At 44.9% G+C, this 20,684-nt stretch overlaps 1 protein-coding gene across 1 annotated transcript in view; it reads left to right on the top strand.

The window, feature by feature from the left end:
* The window catches only part of LOC115165972 (kelch domain-containing protein 8B-like), a 97,684-nt gene that overhangs the window by 54,412 nt on the left and 22,588 nt on the right, over positions 1-20,684 (top strand). The window contains exons 2-3 of the mRNA XM_029719536.1: positions 367-531; positions 5,493-5,717. Of these exons, the coding sequence (XP_029575396.1) occupies positions 367-531; positions 5,493-5,717 (390 nt within the window). The remainder of the gene's footprint in view (positions 1-366; positions 532-5,492; positions 5,718-20,684) is intronic.

The raw sequence follows: 20,684 nt of genomic DNA, 5'->3' as shown, positions 1-20,684 counted from the left end.
ATTGTGTTTGCGTATGACTCATTACTTAAAAAAGAGATGCAGAGGATCATAACACACATCATAATCAAGAATAGGTGCACAGCGTGACAGCAAGGTTAGTGTCAGAGACCAAAGTGCATTTTTGTTTCGTTGGTTGAGTTGGTTCTTTACTTTTATTCTCTTAACACTCTGGATAGTGGAATTGTGAACTGATGAAATTACGCCACTCTTTAGTTCAACATGGGAAATATTTAACTCTCTCCCTTTATCTATCCCCCATCTCTCCTTCCCTCCCTCTCTCCCCCTTCACTCCCTCTCTATCTCTCCCTCCCTCTCTCTCTCCCTCCTCTCTCTCTCTCCCTCCCTCCTCTCTCTCTCCTCTGTCAGATGGGAAGGTATATGCGCTGGGAGGGATGGCAGCTGACACGACGCCCCAGGCTCTGGTGAGGGTTTATGAGCCGGAGAAGGACCAATGGCAGCCCCTGACCTCTATGCCCACGCCCCGCTATGGAGCCGCCTCCTTCCTGAGAGGCAACAAGATCTACGTGCTGGGTAGGCCACTCCCCCATCCCTTCCCCTTCTGCCGGTCACATCCCAGGGCAATCGCAGTATTATCGCCTCTGACCACTCAGAAGACAGCATGCAGAGAGAGGTCAAAAGAGATGTTAGGCAGGTGGACCACAGTTAGATTGTTGGCCTGTAGTTAAATGGCAGCCTGCGGGACATGTTTCAGAACACAGTGTCCTCCATGCCAAACAGGCTCCAACACCAGCCAACACTGGCCCCTCTCTCTCTCTCCCCTAACTGTGTGTCACTCTGGTCAGATCTGACCTACAGTACGGCCACACACTCCACATGTACACGCTGTTGTACTACACACATTTAAATATGCACGCATGCACGTACAGCGTAAGGGTTTCTAATTGACCATGAGGATCAGAGGAACCTGTGCTGAATAGGAGAGCAACACACAGACACACACACTCTTGCTCAGACGTCTGGGAAGGGTCGGGCCCATCGGGCTCTCATGCTCTACAGAACTTTCTGGGTCTTGACTCTGTGAGAGTTCCAAAAACAGGCAGGGAGTGAGGGACAGAGAGAAAGAAATCAAACAGGGAGTGAGGGAAAGCTGTAGATCTGTTCTCTGAGTCTCTGAGCAAACATGATCGATCTGATTTCAAATAGGTCATGAGAACAGATGAAACAGATAGGTAATTATTCACATTCATTCACTGGTACCAGCACTGCAGCTGTGGATAACAGTCCTAGTTTTAGAATACTTTTTAACGTGTAGGAGCAGAGACATCTAAATATATGGCTGTGTAGGAGTGAAAACATTATAAAAAGCTGGCTTCTTATGAATATTCATAAGTGATCTCCATTCCCAGCAAAAGAGTATAACCACATTCTCCTCTCCATGTCTGGTACATCTATCTGTTGTTACTGTGTTACTGTGTTACTGTGTTACTGTGTTACTGTGTTACTGTGTTTCTGTCTGTCTGTCTGGTACATCTGTCTGGTGTTACTGTCTGTCTGTCTGTCTGTCTGTCTGTCTGGCTGGCTGGCTGGCTGGCTGGCTGGCTGGCTGGTACATCTATCTGGTGTTACTGTGTTACTGCCTGCCTGTCTATCTGTCTGTCTGTCTCTCTGTCTATCTGTCTGTCTGGTACATCTTTCTTGTGTTACTGTCTGTCTGTCTGGCTGGTATATCTATCTGGTATTCACTGCCTGTCTGTCTGTCTGTCTGTCTGTCTGTCTGTCTGTCTGTCTGTCTGTCTGTCTGTCTGTCTGTCTGTCTGTCTGTCTGGTACATCTATCTGGTGTTACTGTGTTACTGCCTGCTTGTCTGTCTGTCTGTCTGTCTGTCTGTCTCTGTCTGTCTGTCTGGCTGGCTGGTATATCTATCTGGTGTTACTGCCTGTCTGTCTGGTACATCTTTCTTGTCTGTCTGTCTGTCTGTCTGTCTGTCTGTCTGTCTGTCTGTCTGTCTGTCTGTCTGTCTGTCTGTCTGTCTGTCTGTCTGTCTGTCTGTCTGGCTGGCTGGCTGGCTGGCTGGCTGGCTGGCTGGCTGGCTGGCTGGCTGGCTGGTATGTCTATCTGGTGTTACTGTTTGGCTGTCTGTCTGGTACCTCTATCTGGTGTTACTGTGCTACTGCCTGCTGGAATCCAGTCTCATAGATGAATGGCCGCTGCTTGCTAGCTAGCAGGCTTATGATGCAGATTCATATTACAGGGAGCAATGAGGAAGGAGGGGAATTATTTGATTCATGTTGTTTATCAGTCTATCATTGGCTGCAGTCCAAACACTTAAAATACACAGCCTATCCCCTCTGCCCTCAAATTAAGTGGACATTTCTGATGACGTATCATTACGTCTGACGAGTGTACACTTGCAAGGCGAGGGGTGAGGGAGGAAGGAATGATTTTTAAATGGACCACCCTTGGCTGGAAATTCGTCACTCGTTCATCCCACTATGATTGTGTTTTCAGCCACCGGTAGCTTGTGGGTGCTTTATATGCGCTAACAAAGAAACAAAGAACAATCTTCTGAAACTCGTCAATCTATTCTTGTTCTGAGAAATATAGGCTATTCCATGTGAGAAATTGCTAAGAAACTGGAGATATCGTACAACGCTGGGTACTACTCCCTTTACAGAACAGCGCCAACTGTCTCTAAACAGAATAGAAAGAAGAGTGGGAGACCCCGGTGCACAACTGAGCAAGAGGACAAGTACATTAGAGTGTCTAGTTTGAGAAACAGATGCCTCACAAGTCCTCAACTGGCAGATAGATATACCTGCAAAACACCAGTCTCAATGTCAACAGTGAAGAGGCAACTCTGGGATGCTGGCCTTCTGGGCAGATTTGCAAAGAAAAAGCCATATTTCAGACTGGCCAATATAAAGAAAATATTAAGATGGGCAAAAGAACACAGACACTGGACAGAGGAACTCTGCCTAGAAGAATGCTATTCATTGACTACAGCTCAACGTTTAACACCATAGTGCCCTCAAAGCTCATCAAAAAGCTAATGACCCTGGGACTAAACACCTCCCTCTGCGACTGGATCCTGGACTTCCTGATGGGCCGCCCCCAGGTAGTAAGGGTGGGTAACAACACATCTGCCATGCTGATCCTCAACACAAGGGCCCCTCAGGGGTGCGTGCTCAGTCCCTTCCTGTACTCCCTGTTCACTCATGACTGCACGGCCAGGCTCGATTCCAACACCATCATTAAATGGGCACGACAAAACCTATTCCCCCTCAGGAGACAGAAAAGATTTGGCATGGGTCCTCAGATCCTCAAAAGGTTCTACAGCTGCACCATCGAGAGCATCCTGACTGGTTGCATCACTGCCTGGTATGGCAACTGCTCGTCCTCAGACCGCAAGGCACTACACAGGGTAGTGCGAACGGCCCAGTACATCACTGAGGCCAAGCTTCCTCACATCCTGTATATAGTCTGGCTATTGTTATTTTGCTGCTGCTCTTTAATTACTTGTTACTTTTATTTCTTATTCTTAGCCGTCTTTTTTTTAACTGCATTGTTGGTTAGCGGCTCGTAAGTAAGCATTTCACTGTAAGGTCTACACTGGTTGTATTCAGCATTTCACTGTAATATTCGGCGCATGTGACTAGTAAGATTTTATTTGATTTGAGGGTAAGTGAACGAAGGTCTTCCCATCAATTTCACCCTGCTGAAGTGTGGGAGAAGGATCCTGTGTTCACAATGTATAGTGTACTTTAGCTACATGTTGATGCCCTTTTCATGTAAATAATACCCTTTTCAGTGCACTCCATAAACATAATGATTTCATGTGAAACAAACACGTTTCTGTACAGGCAAAATAAGATTGCTGCTGAAATTGTAGTATGCTGACTACCTTATATGGATAGAACTGTCAAAGTGGCATTGGTTTCTAGAATGATTTTGCTTGCATATGGGACTGTGTTTCAGGCTGCCAGACTGTTAGTTCTCACCCAGCCCAGTGTGTATAAGGTTCAGTTCAATATGGCTGTCTGTCATCAAAGCTGTCTGAGTGGGTGTGTATGTGAATACTGCCCATCTTGACTGTGAGAAGCTTTTCGGAGCCCCTCCATACACTCTCTCTGAGAACATCTTGTACATCAGCTGCTACTCTGAGTGGTGTACAGCCCGGAATGTGTATCTATTCTTCGCTCCCATCTTGTCTTTTATTCTCTCTCTCTCTCTCTCTGTCTACTGATGGAGGACTGTAGGGCTGCCAGACAGGGCTGCCAGACAGTGCTGGCTGGCTGGCGAGGGGTAACAGGCTCAGTGAATGCAGAGCAGACCCATACTTTTGGACTGCAGTGTGACAACCAGGGATCTGAACTGAAGACGTGTAGTAAATGTGACATTTTCCACAGAGCATTTCCCAGACTCCCATGTTTCAGCTTCCTGAGTAGAAGAGGGGCCGGGGCTGCTCATTAGCCTTATGCTAATTACATTGTTATACTATTACAATATAACAACCACAACCCTGTACAATATAGTACATTTACCTACTGTAAATCGATTAAATGTACACAATGTACACAATGTCCCTCTACTCTGTGTTATGTATAATTGAACAGGCACAAACACCTTTCTTGGCTCATTGGACTACAGTAGGATGTGTCTGTTTACTCCCTTTGATTTGTTTTCTTTGGATGAATAATAATGTCGTATGTAACTGAATACACAGACCGTGACATGTGATGTCCATGAGTAAAACCAGATGAATATTACCTGAAATACGCCATGTCAGGCTTTGTGTCTGTGTCGGCAATCAGTGTGTGATCACAGTGGGAATACTGTCAGCAGGTCCAGGCTGATCAAACCTCCGACACTGACAGGCTGTAGTGCAAACTGTCTACTCAAACATGGATAGAAACTTTAGCCCAAGTCCAATAGGATCCACACCTGTCTCACCTGCAGGTCCAACAGCATAGCAGAGTGACTGACACGGTGCATGATCTTCACTATACACACTGTCAGCCAGACCCAAAGTGGAATACTCATCACTACACACACACACACACACACACACACACTCTCTCTGGGTAGCTGTCATGTTTGGTGAGTTGTGTTGGGCCAGGAGTGAGCATGGAGGAGAGAGAGCCTGGGGCTGTCACAGAGAGAGAGAGGGAGGATCAGAAAGGTGAGAAAGGGAGAAACCAATGGAATGAGAGAATACAAAAATACTAATATCTGGAGGTGCCAAGCTTTTATTTGAGAACACATCCCAGGATATTTGGCTGCTCCTATCAGATATGGAATCAGCTAATGAAGGTAAACCATTTCCAACCATCCATTTAGTGTCAACATTTTTTTATTTTTTATTTAGTTATTATTATTCATTTTTTACAACTGTTTCTCCCTTGCTCTCACATCTCGTCCCTCCCACCTATTCTGACCCTTCATCTCTCTCCTCTCCCATTCCTTCTCTCTCATGCCCTGCTGCCCACTCCTTCTGACCCTCTCTCTCCTTTCTCTCCACTCCTCCCTGGCAGGTGGGCGTCAGGGCAAGCTTCCTGTCACAGCCTTCGAGGCCTTTGACCTGGAAATGAAGAGTTGGACGCGTTACCCCTGCATCCCCAGCCGCCGGGCCTTCGCCTGCTGTGCTGCCACCGAGCGGGGCTTCTTCAGCCTGGGAGGGCTCCAGCAGCCCGGCCCCCACAACTTCTACTCCAGACCACACTTCGTCAGCACAGTGGAGGAGTACGACCCAGAACAGGGTGAGTCAATTCAGAGTTTACACAGACACATACTTACAGGGGCTCCAGTCACAGAATTAAAGAAAACAATATATATTGTTCTCTATATTGTTAATTTATATTGTATCCTGGGGCTCCAGTACTCCAGCCAATCAGCCAGGCTTGCAAGATGAACCTATTTGGCTCAGCATGCTGTCACCCCCTATACCAGGGGTGTCAAACATTAGGCCCGCAAAGGGGTTTAATCCGGCCCGCAAGATGATTTTGTAAAGTATAAAAATGAGCTGCAATTTCTCAAAATAAACTGCTGTTCCAATTGCATCCACTGGATGGCGCAATAGCAATTGTGTTAAGCAAGCAAACTGTTTATACCGGAGCAGAGCAAGTAGGTCAAGCAAGTGCAGCCAGTCCGGATGAGCTACTTTGTTTTGCCCGCGATATTTATTACGACTTCTACTTTTAACATTATTTGCTTTGGCACCCTCATTGCCCCAATATGTCTCTGTCAAAAAAGAGAAAAGTGGACGCGGGTCTGGCGGGTCTGAAGAAACAGCAGTCTGTGTTTACTCACAGCCGAGACATCAGTGACGCTGCAGTGAAAGCTAGCTATCTCATTGCTAATGAAATCGCAGTGGCTTCAAAACCATTTAGTGAGGGTGAATTTGTAAAAACATGCATGATGAAGGCAGCGGAGATTGTGTGCCCTGAAAAGCGCCAGGCTTTTGCAAATATCAGCCTGACAAGAAACACAGTTGCAGACAGGATTTCCGATCTTTCAGTGGATTTGGACAGCCAGTTGAAGCAAAAAGTAAAGTCATTTATTGGGTTTTCAGTTGCAATTGATGAAAGCACGGACATTACAGATGTTGCACAACTGGCCATTTTCATCCGCGGAGTTGATGACACATTGACCATCACCGAGGAGTTCATGGAGTTGGTGCCGATGACAGATACAACGACAGCAGCTGATATTTTCACCGCACTCGTCGGCGCGCTGGACAGGGTCGGAGTGGAGTGGTCCCGCGCTGTCAGCCTGGCTACAGATGGTGCGCCCTCAATGATCGGGAAAAAAGCAGGCGTTGTGACAAAGTTCAGAGAGAAAGTGCAATCTGCAAATGGAGGACGTGATTTTTGGACTTTTCACTGTATTTTGCACCAGGAGGCTTTGTGTTGCAAGTCATTAAAGATGGATAACGTCATGAAGGTGGTCATCCAAACTGTTAATTTCATCCGATCCAGAAGCCTGAATCACCGTCAGTTTGACAGCCTTCTCAGAGAGAAAGACCACATCTATGGCCTGCCATACCACACTGAGGTAAGATGGTTAAGCCAAGGTGCTGTGCTTAGGCGTTTCTTTGATTTACGAGAAGAAATTGAACAGTTCATGGAAGAAAAGGGCAAACCAGTGTTAGAATTTAATTCCGCAGAATGGATGCAGGACCTTGCATTTATGGTGGATGTTACAGAGCACCTGAATAACTTGAACAAACAGCTGCAAGGGCGCAACAAAGTCGTCACGCAGTATTATGACATTGTGGGAGACGCAACTCGCCGGTGGTGATGCAGCTCACTTCTCCTGTCTGAAAAATGTGTGCGTGACCCAACATGTGGCAGACATGAAGCGGTTCAAAGATAAAATAACGGGACTGTTACGGGAGTTTGAGCAACGCTTTCAGATTTTTGGTGAACTGGAGAAAGACTTCAACGTTTTTTGCCATTCACCGTGAATCCCTCTGATCTGCCCGTCAGCTTGAAATAATAGACTTGCAGTGTGACTCGGATATGAAGGGCAAATTTGCCGCAGCTGGCTTGGACACATTTTATCAGAATCTCTTGCCAGGTTACCCCAACTTGACAGCCCTCGCTGCAAAACTGTTGTGCATGTTTGGAACCACATATCTTTGTGAGCAAGTTTTCTCTGTAATGAGCATAAATAAAACAAAGCTGTGCTCAAGGCTCACGCACAAGCACTTGAATCACATCCTGAAGTTGGCTGCCACTCAGGATGTGACGCCTGATATTGATGCGCTGGTGAAAGCTAAAAGATGCCAGGTATCAGGAGTCAACTAAACTATGCAACCCCACTTAAAGTGCTGCATGAGACACCCTGATATAGTTCTGTGATCTGTGATATACTTCTGTGAATCACTGAGGCATTGTGTGTTTGTGTGTTCTTTTTCTTTAGAATTTTCAAATAAACTTGAGGTGTTTTATGATTAATAGTGATGTTGTGCTTGTACTATTGTGGACACACTGTCCTCAGGCTCCAGCTTTATGTTGATCGTATTAAAACAAAGAAAACAATCTGAAGTTGTTGTTTTTAAGTTATATATACCATGATTTTACCGGTCCGGCCAACTTGGGAATAGATTTTCCTCCATGTGGCCCCTGAGCTAAAATGAGTTTGACACCCCTGCCCTATACAGTTGAAGTTGGAAGTTTATATACACTTTGGTTGGAGTCATTAAAAGTAGTTTTTCAACCACTCCACAAATGTATTGTTAACAAACTATAGCGTTGGCAAGTCGGTTAGGACATCCAATTTGTGCATGACAAGTAATTTTTCCAACAATTGTTTACAGGCAGATTATTTCACTTATAATTCGCTGTATCACAATTCCAGTGGGTCAGAAGTTTACTTACACTAAGTTGACTGTGCCTTTAAACAGCTTGGAAAATTCCAGAAAGTGATGTCATGGTTTTAGATGCTTCTGATAGGCTAATTTACATCATTTGAGTCAGTTTGAGGTGTACCTGTGGATGTATTTCAAGAACTACCTTCAAACTCAGTGCCTCTTTGCTTGACATCATGGGAAATCAAAAGAAATCAGCCAAGACCTCAGAAAATGATAGACCTCCACAAGTGTAGTTCATCCTTTGGAGCAATTTCCAAATGCCTGAAGGTGCCAGGTTCATCTGTACAAACAATAGTACGCAAGTATAAACACCATGGGACCACACAGCCGTCATACCACTCAGGAAGGAGACGCATTCTGTCTCCTAGAGATGAATGTACTTTGGTGCAAAAAGTGCAAATCAATCCCAGAACAACAGCAAAGGACCTTGTGAAGATGCTGGAGGAAACAGATACAAAAGTATCTATATCCACAGTTAAACGAGTCCTATATCGACATAACCTGAAAGGCCGCTCAGCAAGGAAGAAGCCACTGCTCCAAAACCGCCATAAAAAAGCCAGACTACGGTTTGCAACTGCACATGGGGACAAAGATTGTACTTTTTGGAGAAATGTCCTCTGGTCTAATGAAACAAAGAAAGAACTGTTTGGCAATAATCACCATCGTTATGTTTGGAGGAAAAAGGGGGAGGTTTGCAAGCGGAAGAACACCATGTGGTTGCTAATTTCTGTATTACCAAATGAGGAGAGACAAACTTCACACACACCAGTCAGAGTTTATACTTAAACTACAATTTTAATTATAAGAGCTTTGCATTAGCACCTGACTTTCAACGATTCACCATTTCTAATGACCCGTTGAGAGTGTTGAACACAATGACTACTGAGATCTTTATAGCAAGATCCACCCCCTTTTGACATGACAAACCACAGATAGTTAGGAACGGTTCCCAAAGAAAGACTGTTTACTTTAGAGAGGAGTATCCACAGCTAGATAACATTCGCTATAAATTATCGTTCAGTTTGATCCCTAATGACAAGGTTCTAATCTCGTCCCTGGTACTTCATAGAACAAAAACACCATTTCATCCAATGGCTTATATAAATTGTCAACTCTAGATACTCCCATCTCAAGCAAACCCCATCTTGACCCCACTCCTGGACAGGCTCACTGGGGGGAGTGAGCCTCTAGGCCATATACTATCACAGGATAAGTGCGAGATCTAAGAGACAATGGTCCCAGACACTGCCATAAACCTCCCCACAATAAGGAAAAGGAGGGTGTGACTTGCTCACAGACATCGTGGAGACAAGTCATTGGTTCCCCATTAATCACGCCATCCCTTCACATGGTTTAAGAATAGGTAAAGAGACATTCACATATGAAGACAATATTTTATTCTGTCCTCCTCTCTTGCTGATATTCTGCATAGCAAAAGAGACAAGTAAAAGACAAGTCTGACCTCTCCCCTCTCTGAGCCCCAAGTGACAACTTGGGGCTTAGGGAAACGTGCAACTGAAAGACACCATGGTTCAAAGGACACTTTCTAATGACAAGTATCTCACACAAGCATATTATACTAATAAAACATCTTAATTATCTATGTTACCCAACTAATTCTGATTCATCCACCACAACCATCCCAACCATGAAGCACGGGGGTGGCAGCATCATGTTGTGGAGGTGCTTTGCTGCAGGAGGGACTGGTGCACTTCACAAAATAGATGGCACCATGAGGAAGGAAAATGATGTGCATATATTGAAGCAGCATTTCAAGACATCACTCAGGAAGTTAAAGCTTGGTCGTAAATGGGTCTTGCAAATGGAAAATGACCCCAAACATACTTCCAAAGTTGTGTCAAAATGGCTTAAGGACAACAAAGTCAAGGTATTGGAGCAGGCCATCACACAGCCCTGACCTCAATCCTATATAAAATGTGTGGGCAGAACTAAACAAACGTGTGCGAGCAAGGAGGCCAACAAACCTGACTCAGTTACACCAGCTCTGTCAGGAGGAATGGGCCAAAATTCACCCAACTTATTGTGGGAAGCTTGTGGAAGACTACCCGAAACGCTTGACACAAGTTTAAAAAAATTAAGGCAATGCTACCAAATACTAATTGAGTGTATGCAAACTTCTGACCCATTGGGAATGTGATGAAAGAAATAAAAGCTGAAATAAATCATTCTCTCTACTATTATTCTGACATTTCACATTATTAAAATAAAGTGGTGATCCTAACTGACCTAACACAGGGACTTTTTACTAGGATTAAATGTCAGGAATTGTGTAAAACTGAGTTTAAATGTATTTGGCTAAGGTGTATGTAAACTTCCGACTTCAACTGTATATGCTACCCATACATGCGTAATATCAACCTCAGTCATAAACTCAACTCAACCCTTATCTACTGTTACACACTCGGCTTACTATACAGTCTCCTAACACATCCACTAAGAAAACACTTCTATATCTTTGCACTACTTTTGAAAGCATATCCATGATTGAGGCCAGGCAAGGTGGGTTGGGGTGTTACTGAGTCACAGAGCCATCGAATAGGGTCTTGATCACACATGTTTTCCTACTGCAGCAGCTTACTGGTACACTGAGACAGATATTCCAGAACTGTGCTGTGTATGATTCACCTTTCATTTCTGGATTAAGTCCTGTGTGTGTGTGTGTGTGTGTGTGTGTGTGTGTGTGTGTGTGTGTGTGTGTGTGTGTGTGTGTGTGTGTGTGTGTGTGTGTGTGTGTGTGTCTGTGTCTGTGTCTGTGTGTCTGTGTGTCTGTGTCTGTGTGTCTGTGTGCGTGCGTGGAATCTTATTCTCTGTCCATATTAACATTTTATATTTTACTCCCTGCTGTGCATTTCCAGTCCTGATATAAGGTATACTGTATAACCTTTGCAGTTGCTGAAATTAAAAGCCAGATGAGTTTAGTTTAATTTGGCTTTTGAAGATATGGATTTATTCTGAAGAACAAAGCATCCCAAGCTTTTCACGGTGAAAAGGTGACCTCCTGTGTGTGTGTGTCATCCCGTGTGCGTCCTTTATGGATGAGAGATTTTGTGGTTAGTGTGCTCTGTCTCCCTCTCAATTCCTTTCCATTCATTGCGTCCCTGCTAGGACCCAGGGGTAAACTCAAGGCATGGTGGCCAGGCAATCGCCTCAGACAGATAATAGAATAGCAGCACAAAAACAGGCCCAGTCTAAGAAGTGCATTTATATTCAATCTCCCTCTGCCTCGTAGGATAGTCATGAAATTCCATCTTAGAAGTGTCTATTCCGATGCAGTGAATAGTAGAAAGAGAAAAATGTTGTAAAGAAATAGAACTGATAGATTTTTAAACGCTTCCTACTGGTGTCAGTGCACAGTGTTCTGCCTTGGTTACACATCTCATGGAGTTTCTCTTTTGTAGGAGAATGCATGAAGATATAGTCTGGCTAACACCTAACTCAAAGTCCTCCTGACTTCAGAGTCTGGAAAGGCTGTTTTGATGTTGTCAGTATGATGCATGGATAATGAAGGGGGCTGCGCTTCTACTGGTTGGTTCTCCTTTGTGTCTTTCTCACGCAAACACCCACATGGACAGCCACACACAGCCCTGAGCGCTGCCCCCTTCCATTATAACTGTTGGATTTTCAAATCACTCAGAAATTGAGCGGATGCATTGATCGGTTCTCTCAAAAGTTACTTTTGAGAGAACCAATCAATGCAACTTTTGAGAGAACCAATCAATGCGTCCGCTACATTTCTGAGCGAATACTGCATTTACAATAGCCTCCTTTCCAGACCAGTGTGTCTCAGCTCTCCCTGCGCTGTGAGTCACATGAGTTGCGTCAGCCAGGCTATGAAAGATAGGCCTGTCGTGAAGAAAATTCCATTGTACTGTGCTGCAATGTAATATATTTGAGTCTAATACATTAGGGCTGGTTACATGAAGCGGGAGGGTTATGCAGGTTGTAACCGGTTAATTTTTACATCCTCAAATGTTTTAATCAAGACAATTTGCATGTAAATGTCCCTTTATGAAAAGGAATGGCTGCACAAGGCAGAACAGCATACCCAGTTAATGGAACATAGTGTGTCCCCTCTGTGTGGGTTGTGTGCGTGTGCGTGCATGTGTGTGTGTCAGAGAGAGGGAGAGAGAGCGAGGTGGCCATAATTCCATTATGTTTTATGTACAGTATGTTTTACAGTATGTTTTGTTTTGTGTACGTTTTGTTTTATGTACAGTTTGTTTTATGTACAGTATGTTTAATATACTGTATGTTTTATGTACAGTATGTTTGGTTTTGTGTACGTTTTGTTTTATGTACAGTTTGTTTTATGTACAGTATGTTTGGTTTTGTGTACGTTTTGTTTTATGTACAGTTTGTTTTATGTACAGTGTGTCTTATGTACAGTGTTTTACAGTATGTTTTGTTTTATGTACAGTTTGTTTTATGTACAGTATGTTTTATGTACAGTAATCACCAGCACACAGTTTACAGGCCATATCCTCAATTACACACCTCTCTGCTCTTATCTGCCCATTTACAACTGTGTAGCACTGAGCTGAGGAGACCTGTGGGTGTGTTGGTGGGTGACAGCATGTGTGACTATGAGCCTAATAGGGTGTCTGTGCAGAAGAAGGAACAGACAGAGGGACGAGTCCCACCACTCTGGCTCTTACCATACGCCTTCTTGACTACACAGTGTTTACCTCAATCAATACTGGCTATCGACAATGTGCTTAAACTGAGTATTCATGTCTTTATGATTTCCCTGTTGAACGGAATATTTGACTTATTCTTTCATTTGAAATTACTTTTGGAGAAAACCTTTTCGTTTCCATCAAACCGAACCATGAATTGAAGGGAGGGACGTGTGAGATGCCATTCAGCCATACGAAGGAACAGCCATGCCTGGGAAACATGCCACTCAGCCATATGAAGGAGCAGCCATGCCTGGGAAACATGCAACTCAGCCATATGAAGGAGCAGCCATGCCTGGGAAACATGCCACTCAGCCATATGAAGGAGCAGCCATGCCTGGGAAACATGCCACTCAGCCATATGAAGGAGCAGCCATGCCTGGGAAACATGCCACTCAGCCATATGAAGGAGCAGCCATGCCTGGGAAACATGCCACTCAGCCATATGAAGGAGCAGCCATGCCTGGGAAACATGCCACTCAGCCATATGAAGGAGCAGCCATGCCTGGGAAACATGCCACTCAGCCATATGAAGGAGCAGCCATGCCTGGGAAACATGCCACTCAGCCATATGAAGGAGCAGCCATGCCTGGGAAACCTGCCACTCAGCCATATGAAGGAGCAGCCATGCCTGGGAAACATGCCACTCAGCCATATGAAGGAGCAGCCATGCCTGGGAAACCTGCCACTCAGCCATATGAAGGAGCAGCCATGCCTGGGAAACCTGCCACTCAGCCATATGAAGGAGCAGCCATGCCTGGGCAACATGCCACTCAGCCATATGAAGGAGCAGCCATGCCTGGGAAACATGCCACTCAGCCATATGAAGGAGCAGCCATGCCTGGGCAACATGCCACTCAGCCATATGAAGGGGATCCAATTGACCCGGTGCGCTATAGCTATTATTATGCACGCATTTGAATTCCCATCCCAGTCTCACATTAAGTACCGCACATCTGCCTAATGGTAATGACTGAATTATCATCTTGAGTTCCCATTGAGGAGCTATTATTGAAGGCTCAATATTAAGATCCTTCCCTCTTAAGCACCCCCCCAGGCGCCATGTTAAAAGCCATTATGGTGGTTGGTTTGTAGAGGGCCGAGGGTGGAGAGTGAGTTTTTATCCTCTGGCAGCCTCTCTGGTTAATAGTTCCTCTGAGAATGATGGCACATCCTCACTAAAAGATTGAACATTCCCCATTTTGTGTGTGAATGTGTTAGTAATGTTAAAATGCCCTGTTTTCAGTCATATTTTATATTCTGCCATAGTTAACGTGTCTTCCCACCATTTCACCTGCAGCAGTTAAGCGTGTCAATTGAATGTGCGAGGAATGTGTGTAGAATACGGATTGGCTAATTGTGTATTTATAGGTCCCTCCCACCAATTTGAGTTGATTGAATCCAGGTGTATATGTGGCTCAGTTGGTAGAGCATGGTGTTTGCAACGCCAGGGTTGTGGGTTTGATTCCCACGGGGGACCAGTACGGATTTTTTTTTTTATGAAATGTATGCATTCACTACTGTAAGTCGCTCTGGATAAGAGCGTCTGCTAAATGACTAAAATGTAAATGTGTTTGGGGGAGAAAGGCAGTTGGAAGATGGGAAGGGTCTTTTAGAAGTTAGTAGGACTCTTTTTTTTTCTTTTTTCTCAGGAGTACTGAGTTAGGGAGGAGGATTTAGTCATGTGGAACTAATGTTGTGAACCGTGATTGACCACCTACTCCAGCTTAGTAGGTGGCGGCATGCACCTTAAACGTTTGTTTGCGGACCGCCATTATATCATGGAAAGGACCTGGGGATAGTGGACGACTGTAGGTCGAGTATAGGGCATAGCATTTCCCTTGATGAGGCAAAAAAGAGATTTAGACTTGGAAAAGTAGAACATTTTCAGAACAAATCGGTAATTGGTTAAAGGAGGAGGATTGGAGGGAATGAGAGATGAGGTTAAAAGACTGATGGAGGCACAGGATGGGTGTGAATCTGTTGAAGCTAGCAGTAATAAGGGAGAGGGGTATGTCGAGGAAGATTGGTGTCAATTTCAAACAGAGTGAGCCGGACGCCTTTTCGAATTCTGGAGGTGAAATGGAAGAGGTGGAAGGACATGGTTATGATAGATATAAGTTTGGTCCAGTGTGAGTGAGATTTTTGAAGAGGGTGGATCCATGGGTGGTTTCAGGTTGGGTGGAATATATGGTGGGTTCTGTTGAGTCGGTGAAGGTAGCATGAAGTGGACTTGTGATGTTTGTGTTTCTTCAGATCAGAGGGAGCAGGCGCTCCATGTGATGCAATTTGGGGAAAGACCTGTATCTTGCTTTACGCTTAGGTACAGGGCACCACTGAAGGGAGTGATTTCTGGGGTAGCGTTAAGTGTGGAGGTGGAGCAATTGAAGTCGAAGACTCCTGGTGTTTGTGACGCCCGCCGTTTGGTGCAACGCAGACGCAGTGTCCGGTGCGAGAGAGGCAGGTTGAGGTGGCCAGGGTCAGAGTAGTGCAGAAGGTGTCGTATGCTGAGGTAGTGAAGAAAGTAGAGGAGGTACGAGAGAGGCAGGTTGAGGTGGGCAGGGTCAGAGTAGTGCAGAAGGTGTCGTATGCTGAGGTAGTGAAGAAAGTAGAGGAAGTATGAGAGAGGCAGGTTGAGGTGGGCAGGGTCAGAGTAGTGCAGAAGGTGTCGTATGCTGAGGTAGTGAAGAAAGTAGAGGAAGTATGAAAGAGGCAGGTTGAGGTGGCCAGGGTCAGAGTAATGCAGAAGGTGTCGTATGCTGAGGTAGTGAAGAAAGTAGAGGAGGTGCGAGAGAGGCCGGTTGAGGTGGCCAGGGTCAGAGTAGTGCAGAAGGTGTCGTATGCTGAGGTAGTGAAGAAAGTAGAGGAAGTATGAGAGAGGCAGGTTGAGGTGGCCAGGGTCAGAGTAGTGCAGAAGGTGTCGTATGCTGAGGTAGTGAAGAAAGTAGAGGAGGTACGAGAGAGGCAGGTTGAGGTGGCCAGGGTCAGAGTAATGCAGAAGGTGTCGTATGCTGAGGTAGTGAAGAAAGTAGAGGAGGTACGAGAGAGGCAGGTTGAGGTGGCCAGGGTCAGAGTAATGCAGAAGGTGTCGTATGCTGAGGTAGTGAAGAAAGTAGAGGAGGTACGAGAGAGGCAGGTTGAGGTGGGCAGGGTCAGAGTAGTGCAGAAGGTGTCGTATGCTGAGGTAGTGAAGAAAGTAGAGGAGGTACGAGAGAGGCAGGTTGAGGTGGGCAGGGTCAGAGTAGTGCAGAAGGTGTCGTGTGCTGAGGTAGTGAAGAAAGTAGAGGAGGTACGAGAGAGGCAGGTTGAGGTGGCCAGGGTCAGAGTAGTGCAGAAGGTGTCGTATGCTGAGGTAGTGAAGAAAGTAGAGGAAGTATGAAAGAGGCAGGTTGAGGTGGCCAGGGTCAGAGTAGTGCAGAAGGTGTCGTATGCTGAGGTAGTGAAGAAAGTAGAGGAAGTATGAAAGAGGCAGGTTGAGGTGGCCAGGGTCAGAGTAATGCAGAAGGTGTCGTATGCTGAGGTAGTGAAGAAAGTAGAGGAGGTGCGAGAGAGGCCGGTTGAGGTGGCCAGGGTCAGAGTAGTGCAGAAGGTGTCGTATGCTGAGGTAGTGAAGAAAGTAGAGGAAGTATGAGAGAGGCAGGTTGAGGTGGCCAGGGTCAGAGTAGTGCAGAAGGTGTCGTATGCTGAGGTAGTGAAGAAAGTAGAGGAGGTACGAGAGAGGCAGGTTGAGGTGGCCAGGGTCAGAGTAATGCAGAAGGTGTCGTATGCTGAGGTAGTGAAGAAAGTAGAGGAGGTACGAGAGAGGCAGGTTGAGGTGGCCAGGGTCAGAGTAATGCAGAAGGTGTCGTATGCTGAGGTAGTGAAGAAAGTAGAGGAGGTACGAGAGAGGCAGGTTGAGGTGGCCAGGGTCAGAGTAGTGCAGAAGGTGTCGTATGCTGAGGTAGTGAAGAAAGTAGAGGAGGTACGAGAGAGGCAGGTTGAGGTGGCCAGGGTCAGAGTAGTGCAGAAGGTGTCGTATGCTGAGGTAGTGAAGAAAGTAGAGGAAGTATGAGAGAGGCAGGTTGAGGTGGCCAGGGTCAGAGTAATGCAGAAGGTGTCGTATGCTGAGGTAGTGAAGAAAGTAGAGGAAGTATGAGAGAGGCAGGTTGAGGTGGCCAGGGTCAGAGTAGTGCAGAAGGTGTCGTATGCTGAGGTAGTGAAGAAAGTAGAGGAGGTACGAGAGAGGCAGGTTGAGGTGGCCAGGGTCAGAGTAGTGCAGAAGGTGTCGTATGCTGAGGTAGTGAAGAAAGTAGAGGAGGTACGAGAGAGGCAGGTTGAGGTGGCCAGGGTCAGAGTAGTGCAGAAGGTGTCGTATGCTGAGGTAGTGAAGAGAGTAGAGGGTGGATAAAGGGAGATAGATTCTGAGAGAATCCCTGTGAGTAGTAGTTCTGTGCCAGAACAGAGGGATAGGCTAATGAGTGATATGTTTCATTAAGGTTGGCTTTTTAGCGTTCATAGCAATGGTTATCAACTGTTCTGCAAATCACAGAAAATAGATGTTGTGGTGGCAGCTGCAGAGAAGTTCTTGGGGGTAGGAGATTTGACTTCAGAAGAGTTACAGGGTGTGTTGAGTGGTAGTGTCCCGTCCTCTCAGGTCGTCGGCCTGGGGTAGGATCAGAGAGGGTTAAAGAAGTAGAGTAAGGTTTTAATGAGTATAGGGTTAGTTGGTAGGGTAATTCAAAATATATGTAGAATTTTTATTTTTCCCGGCTCCCCTTTTATATCACAGTGTAATGGATCTATACTATAGTTCAGTTGGGGGTGGTAATGCAACATATAGGATGCCAACTGCTGTTAAATAAGAAGGCGTTAGTTGGACGCAAGGATAGAGGAGAGCATCTTTGCTGGATTTTATGATATTTTAATCGTTATTTCAGCATTTTAGCTCTTAGCCTGATTTTAACCTATATTTATCTATTTCTTGACAAATTCAAAATGTTGAGGAACTGTTTCTGACTTCAAGAAGCCTTATGTGCACGAGGTAACGGCCAACTTCATCACACTTCCCTTCCACTCTGATGTGATCAGGGAGAGGTACTGACAAACTTTAATGGCTACTGGCTAATTGATCAATCAATAACTTTTACCAGAGTAGCTGAGTACACTGTACACCCTCTATCCCACTCAATATCATGCCCTATCTGGGTCTGTTACTTTCTGTGTTTGTATTTGTCTCTACCACCTTTAATGCACTTCCTTCCCTCCTCTCTCACTGAAAGCCAGCTGTTAATGTGATTAGTGTAGGTTATGGTGCTTAGGGCAGAGTAGGGGGATGAGAGTAGGCCTTTGGTTCAAACAGGGCTTAGAGGCCTACACAAATCGTACTATGTCCCTGGTGAGTCTACACTTCTGTTTGTGTGGGGGCTGAAGAGGTTTGGGGGGGTTTATGGGATGCGATGGAGGGAGGGGTTGATCTACATATATTCTATGTTCTAGATCTTAGAAAATAGGATGTTCTGTTGTATGCTGGCTGCCTTTTGAGGTGGTACCGCACCTCATGATCCAAGACTAGTTTCTAACCTCCTCATTCCCCACTAGTTTGATTCGGCTAAAAGCCTCCAGTAAAGAAAAGGCTTATCTGAAATATAAAGAGATTAGATCTGAGCAGAAGTCATCACTAAATCAAAATGGAGCTGGTCTCTATGCCTCTGTCAATCAGAAAATGAACCAGTCTCCCTCCTATCAATCAAAGGTTCCTCAAAGTTATCGTTTACTCTCAAAGTTCAATTGGTGGTGCATGATGGGGTAGCGCCACCCTCAGACAGAGCTGTTTCCTAGAGACGACCTGTCAATCAAAGTCACCTCTCTTTGATCTTCCAACAGAAAAACCCTAATGTCACCAGGGACCGTCTTATCTCTTCTCAAACTGACTTCCGCTTTCTTTCTTTCTTTCTTTCTTTCTTTCTTTCTTTCTTTCTCGACTACTGTTTGTTTGTAGTGTATAAAGGCCTGCAAAGAACATAACCTGAATCCAAAACCTCAATCACATTCCATAGCTTTCCATTTCTCCCTTCCATCTGTTGCTACTGATATAGTATTCACAGCATGATGCCCATTCACCGATAATACAGAGAAGCAGATTACACGCTAATGAACTGAAATGAATTATGGGACGTGAAAATAATAAATAGAAAAATGACTCTGAAGCTGACATTTTCACTGGAAATCAATGCTTGTTATTCAGCTTTCAGTCTCATGGTTAACTCCCAATGGTGATAATGAGATTATAATCATAAGAACATATTTTAGATAGAACGTGAGAGTTGTTCTGACTGAGAAAATTGCACAGATTATTATAACCATTTCTTTCCCACCAACTGAATAGTGGAAATTCCTCGAGGTAGTTTAGTGCGGAATTGTATTTCAATTAAAACAATTAACTATGCTCCTTGTGCGTCTTGATAATGATAATTATGTTGATACATGTTTAACAAGTCATTTGACTGCTTTAATGAAAAATCCTGTGATGAAAAGTAATTGACTCGAGTAAACCTGCATTGTGGCAGATATGTTGGACGCTGCATCCAAACAGGGTAAATACTCCCTGCAGCATGGGTTTTCTTCCGCCACGATGATAATGGAACCGATGGTCTAATTTATATTCAAACAGAGCATTGCAATGACGGTCAAATGTTTCCATGACTGAAGCAAGTAGGGGGGAGTGAAAGAACAGTGATGTGTGTAGACTACAGAAGCATTATCTAGGGGTCAGAAATCATGTTCGGTACAGCTAAATCCAATGGCCTCCTAAAGGAAATTGGGCAGTAGACAGCAGTCTGAATTACGGTATCTAGGTATGCATCCTGTACTATATTCTAGGATCCCACAGCAGTTTGACTGAGATGAGTCAACAGCAGCAGGGTCTGGCTGGCCCTGTCTCGTTTAGCTAACGTTCACATTCACTCTGCAGCAATCACAGCGCTTCACCAGACCAGACCAGGGCCTGTATCCACAAAGCTGATCTTGGATCTGTTCATGTAATATTATAAATTATGATTTAAAAGGGAGATGCTTTGTTGCTACGGGCCCAGACCAGTCATTCTCTGGTTCCTTCTACATCTTCTCTTTTCATCTGTAGAGACGTGATGGATCCAACCAAGAGAAGGTCAAGGTTCTAGATAGAGGTCTGTCAACATCCTCCATTCTCCAGCACTCCACTAATAAAATACACTGGATAAAAGTATAAACGCAACATGCAACAATTTCAAAGATTTTACTGAGTTAAAGTTCATATAAGCAAGTCAGTCAATTGAAATAAATTAATTAGCTCTTAATCTATGGATTTCACATGACTGGGAATATAGATATGCATCTGTTGATTACAGATACCTTAAGAAAAGGGTAGGAGCGGGGGTCAGAAAACCAGTCAGTATCTGGTGTGACCACCATTTGCCTCATGCAGCGCGACACATCTTCTTTACATACAGTTGATCAGGCTGTTGATTCTGGTCTGTGGAATGTTGTCCCACTCCTCTTCATTTGCTGTGTGAAGTTGCTGTATATTGGCGGAAACTGGAACACGCTGTCGTACACGTTGATCCAGAGCTTCCCAAACATGTTCAATGGGTGACATGTCTGGTGAGTATGCAGGCCATAGAAGAACTTGGACATTTTAA

Source organism: Salmo trutta, chromosome 28, assembly GCF_901001165.1.
Source record: "Salmo trutta chromosome 28, fSalTru1.1, whole genome shotgun sequence".
Classification (NCBI taxonomy): domain Eukaryota; kingdom Metazoa; phylum Chordata; class Actinopteri; order Salmoniformes; family Salmonidae; genus Salmo; species Salmo trutta.
Note: the sequence above shows the minus strand (reverse complement) of the source record. Positions and strands in the feature narration are given on the sequence as shown.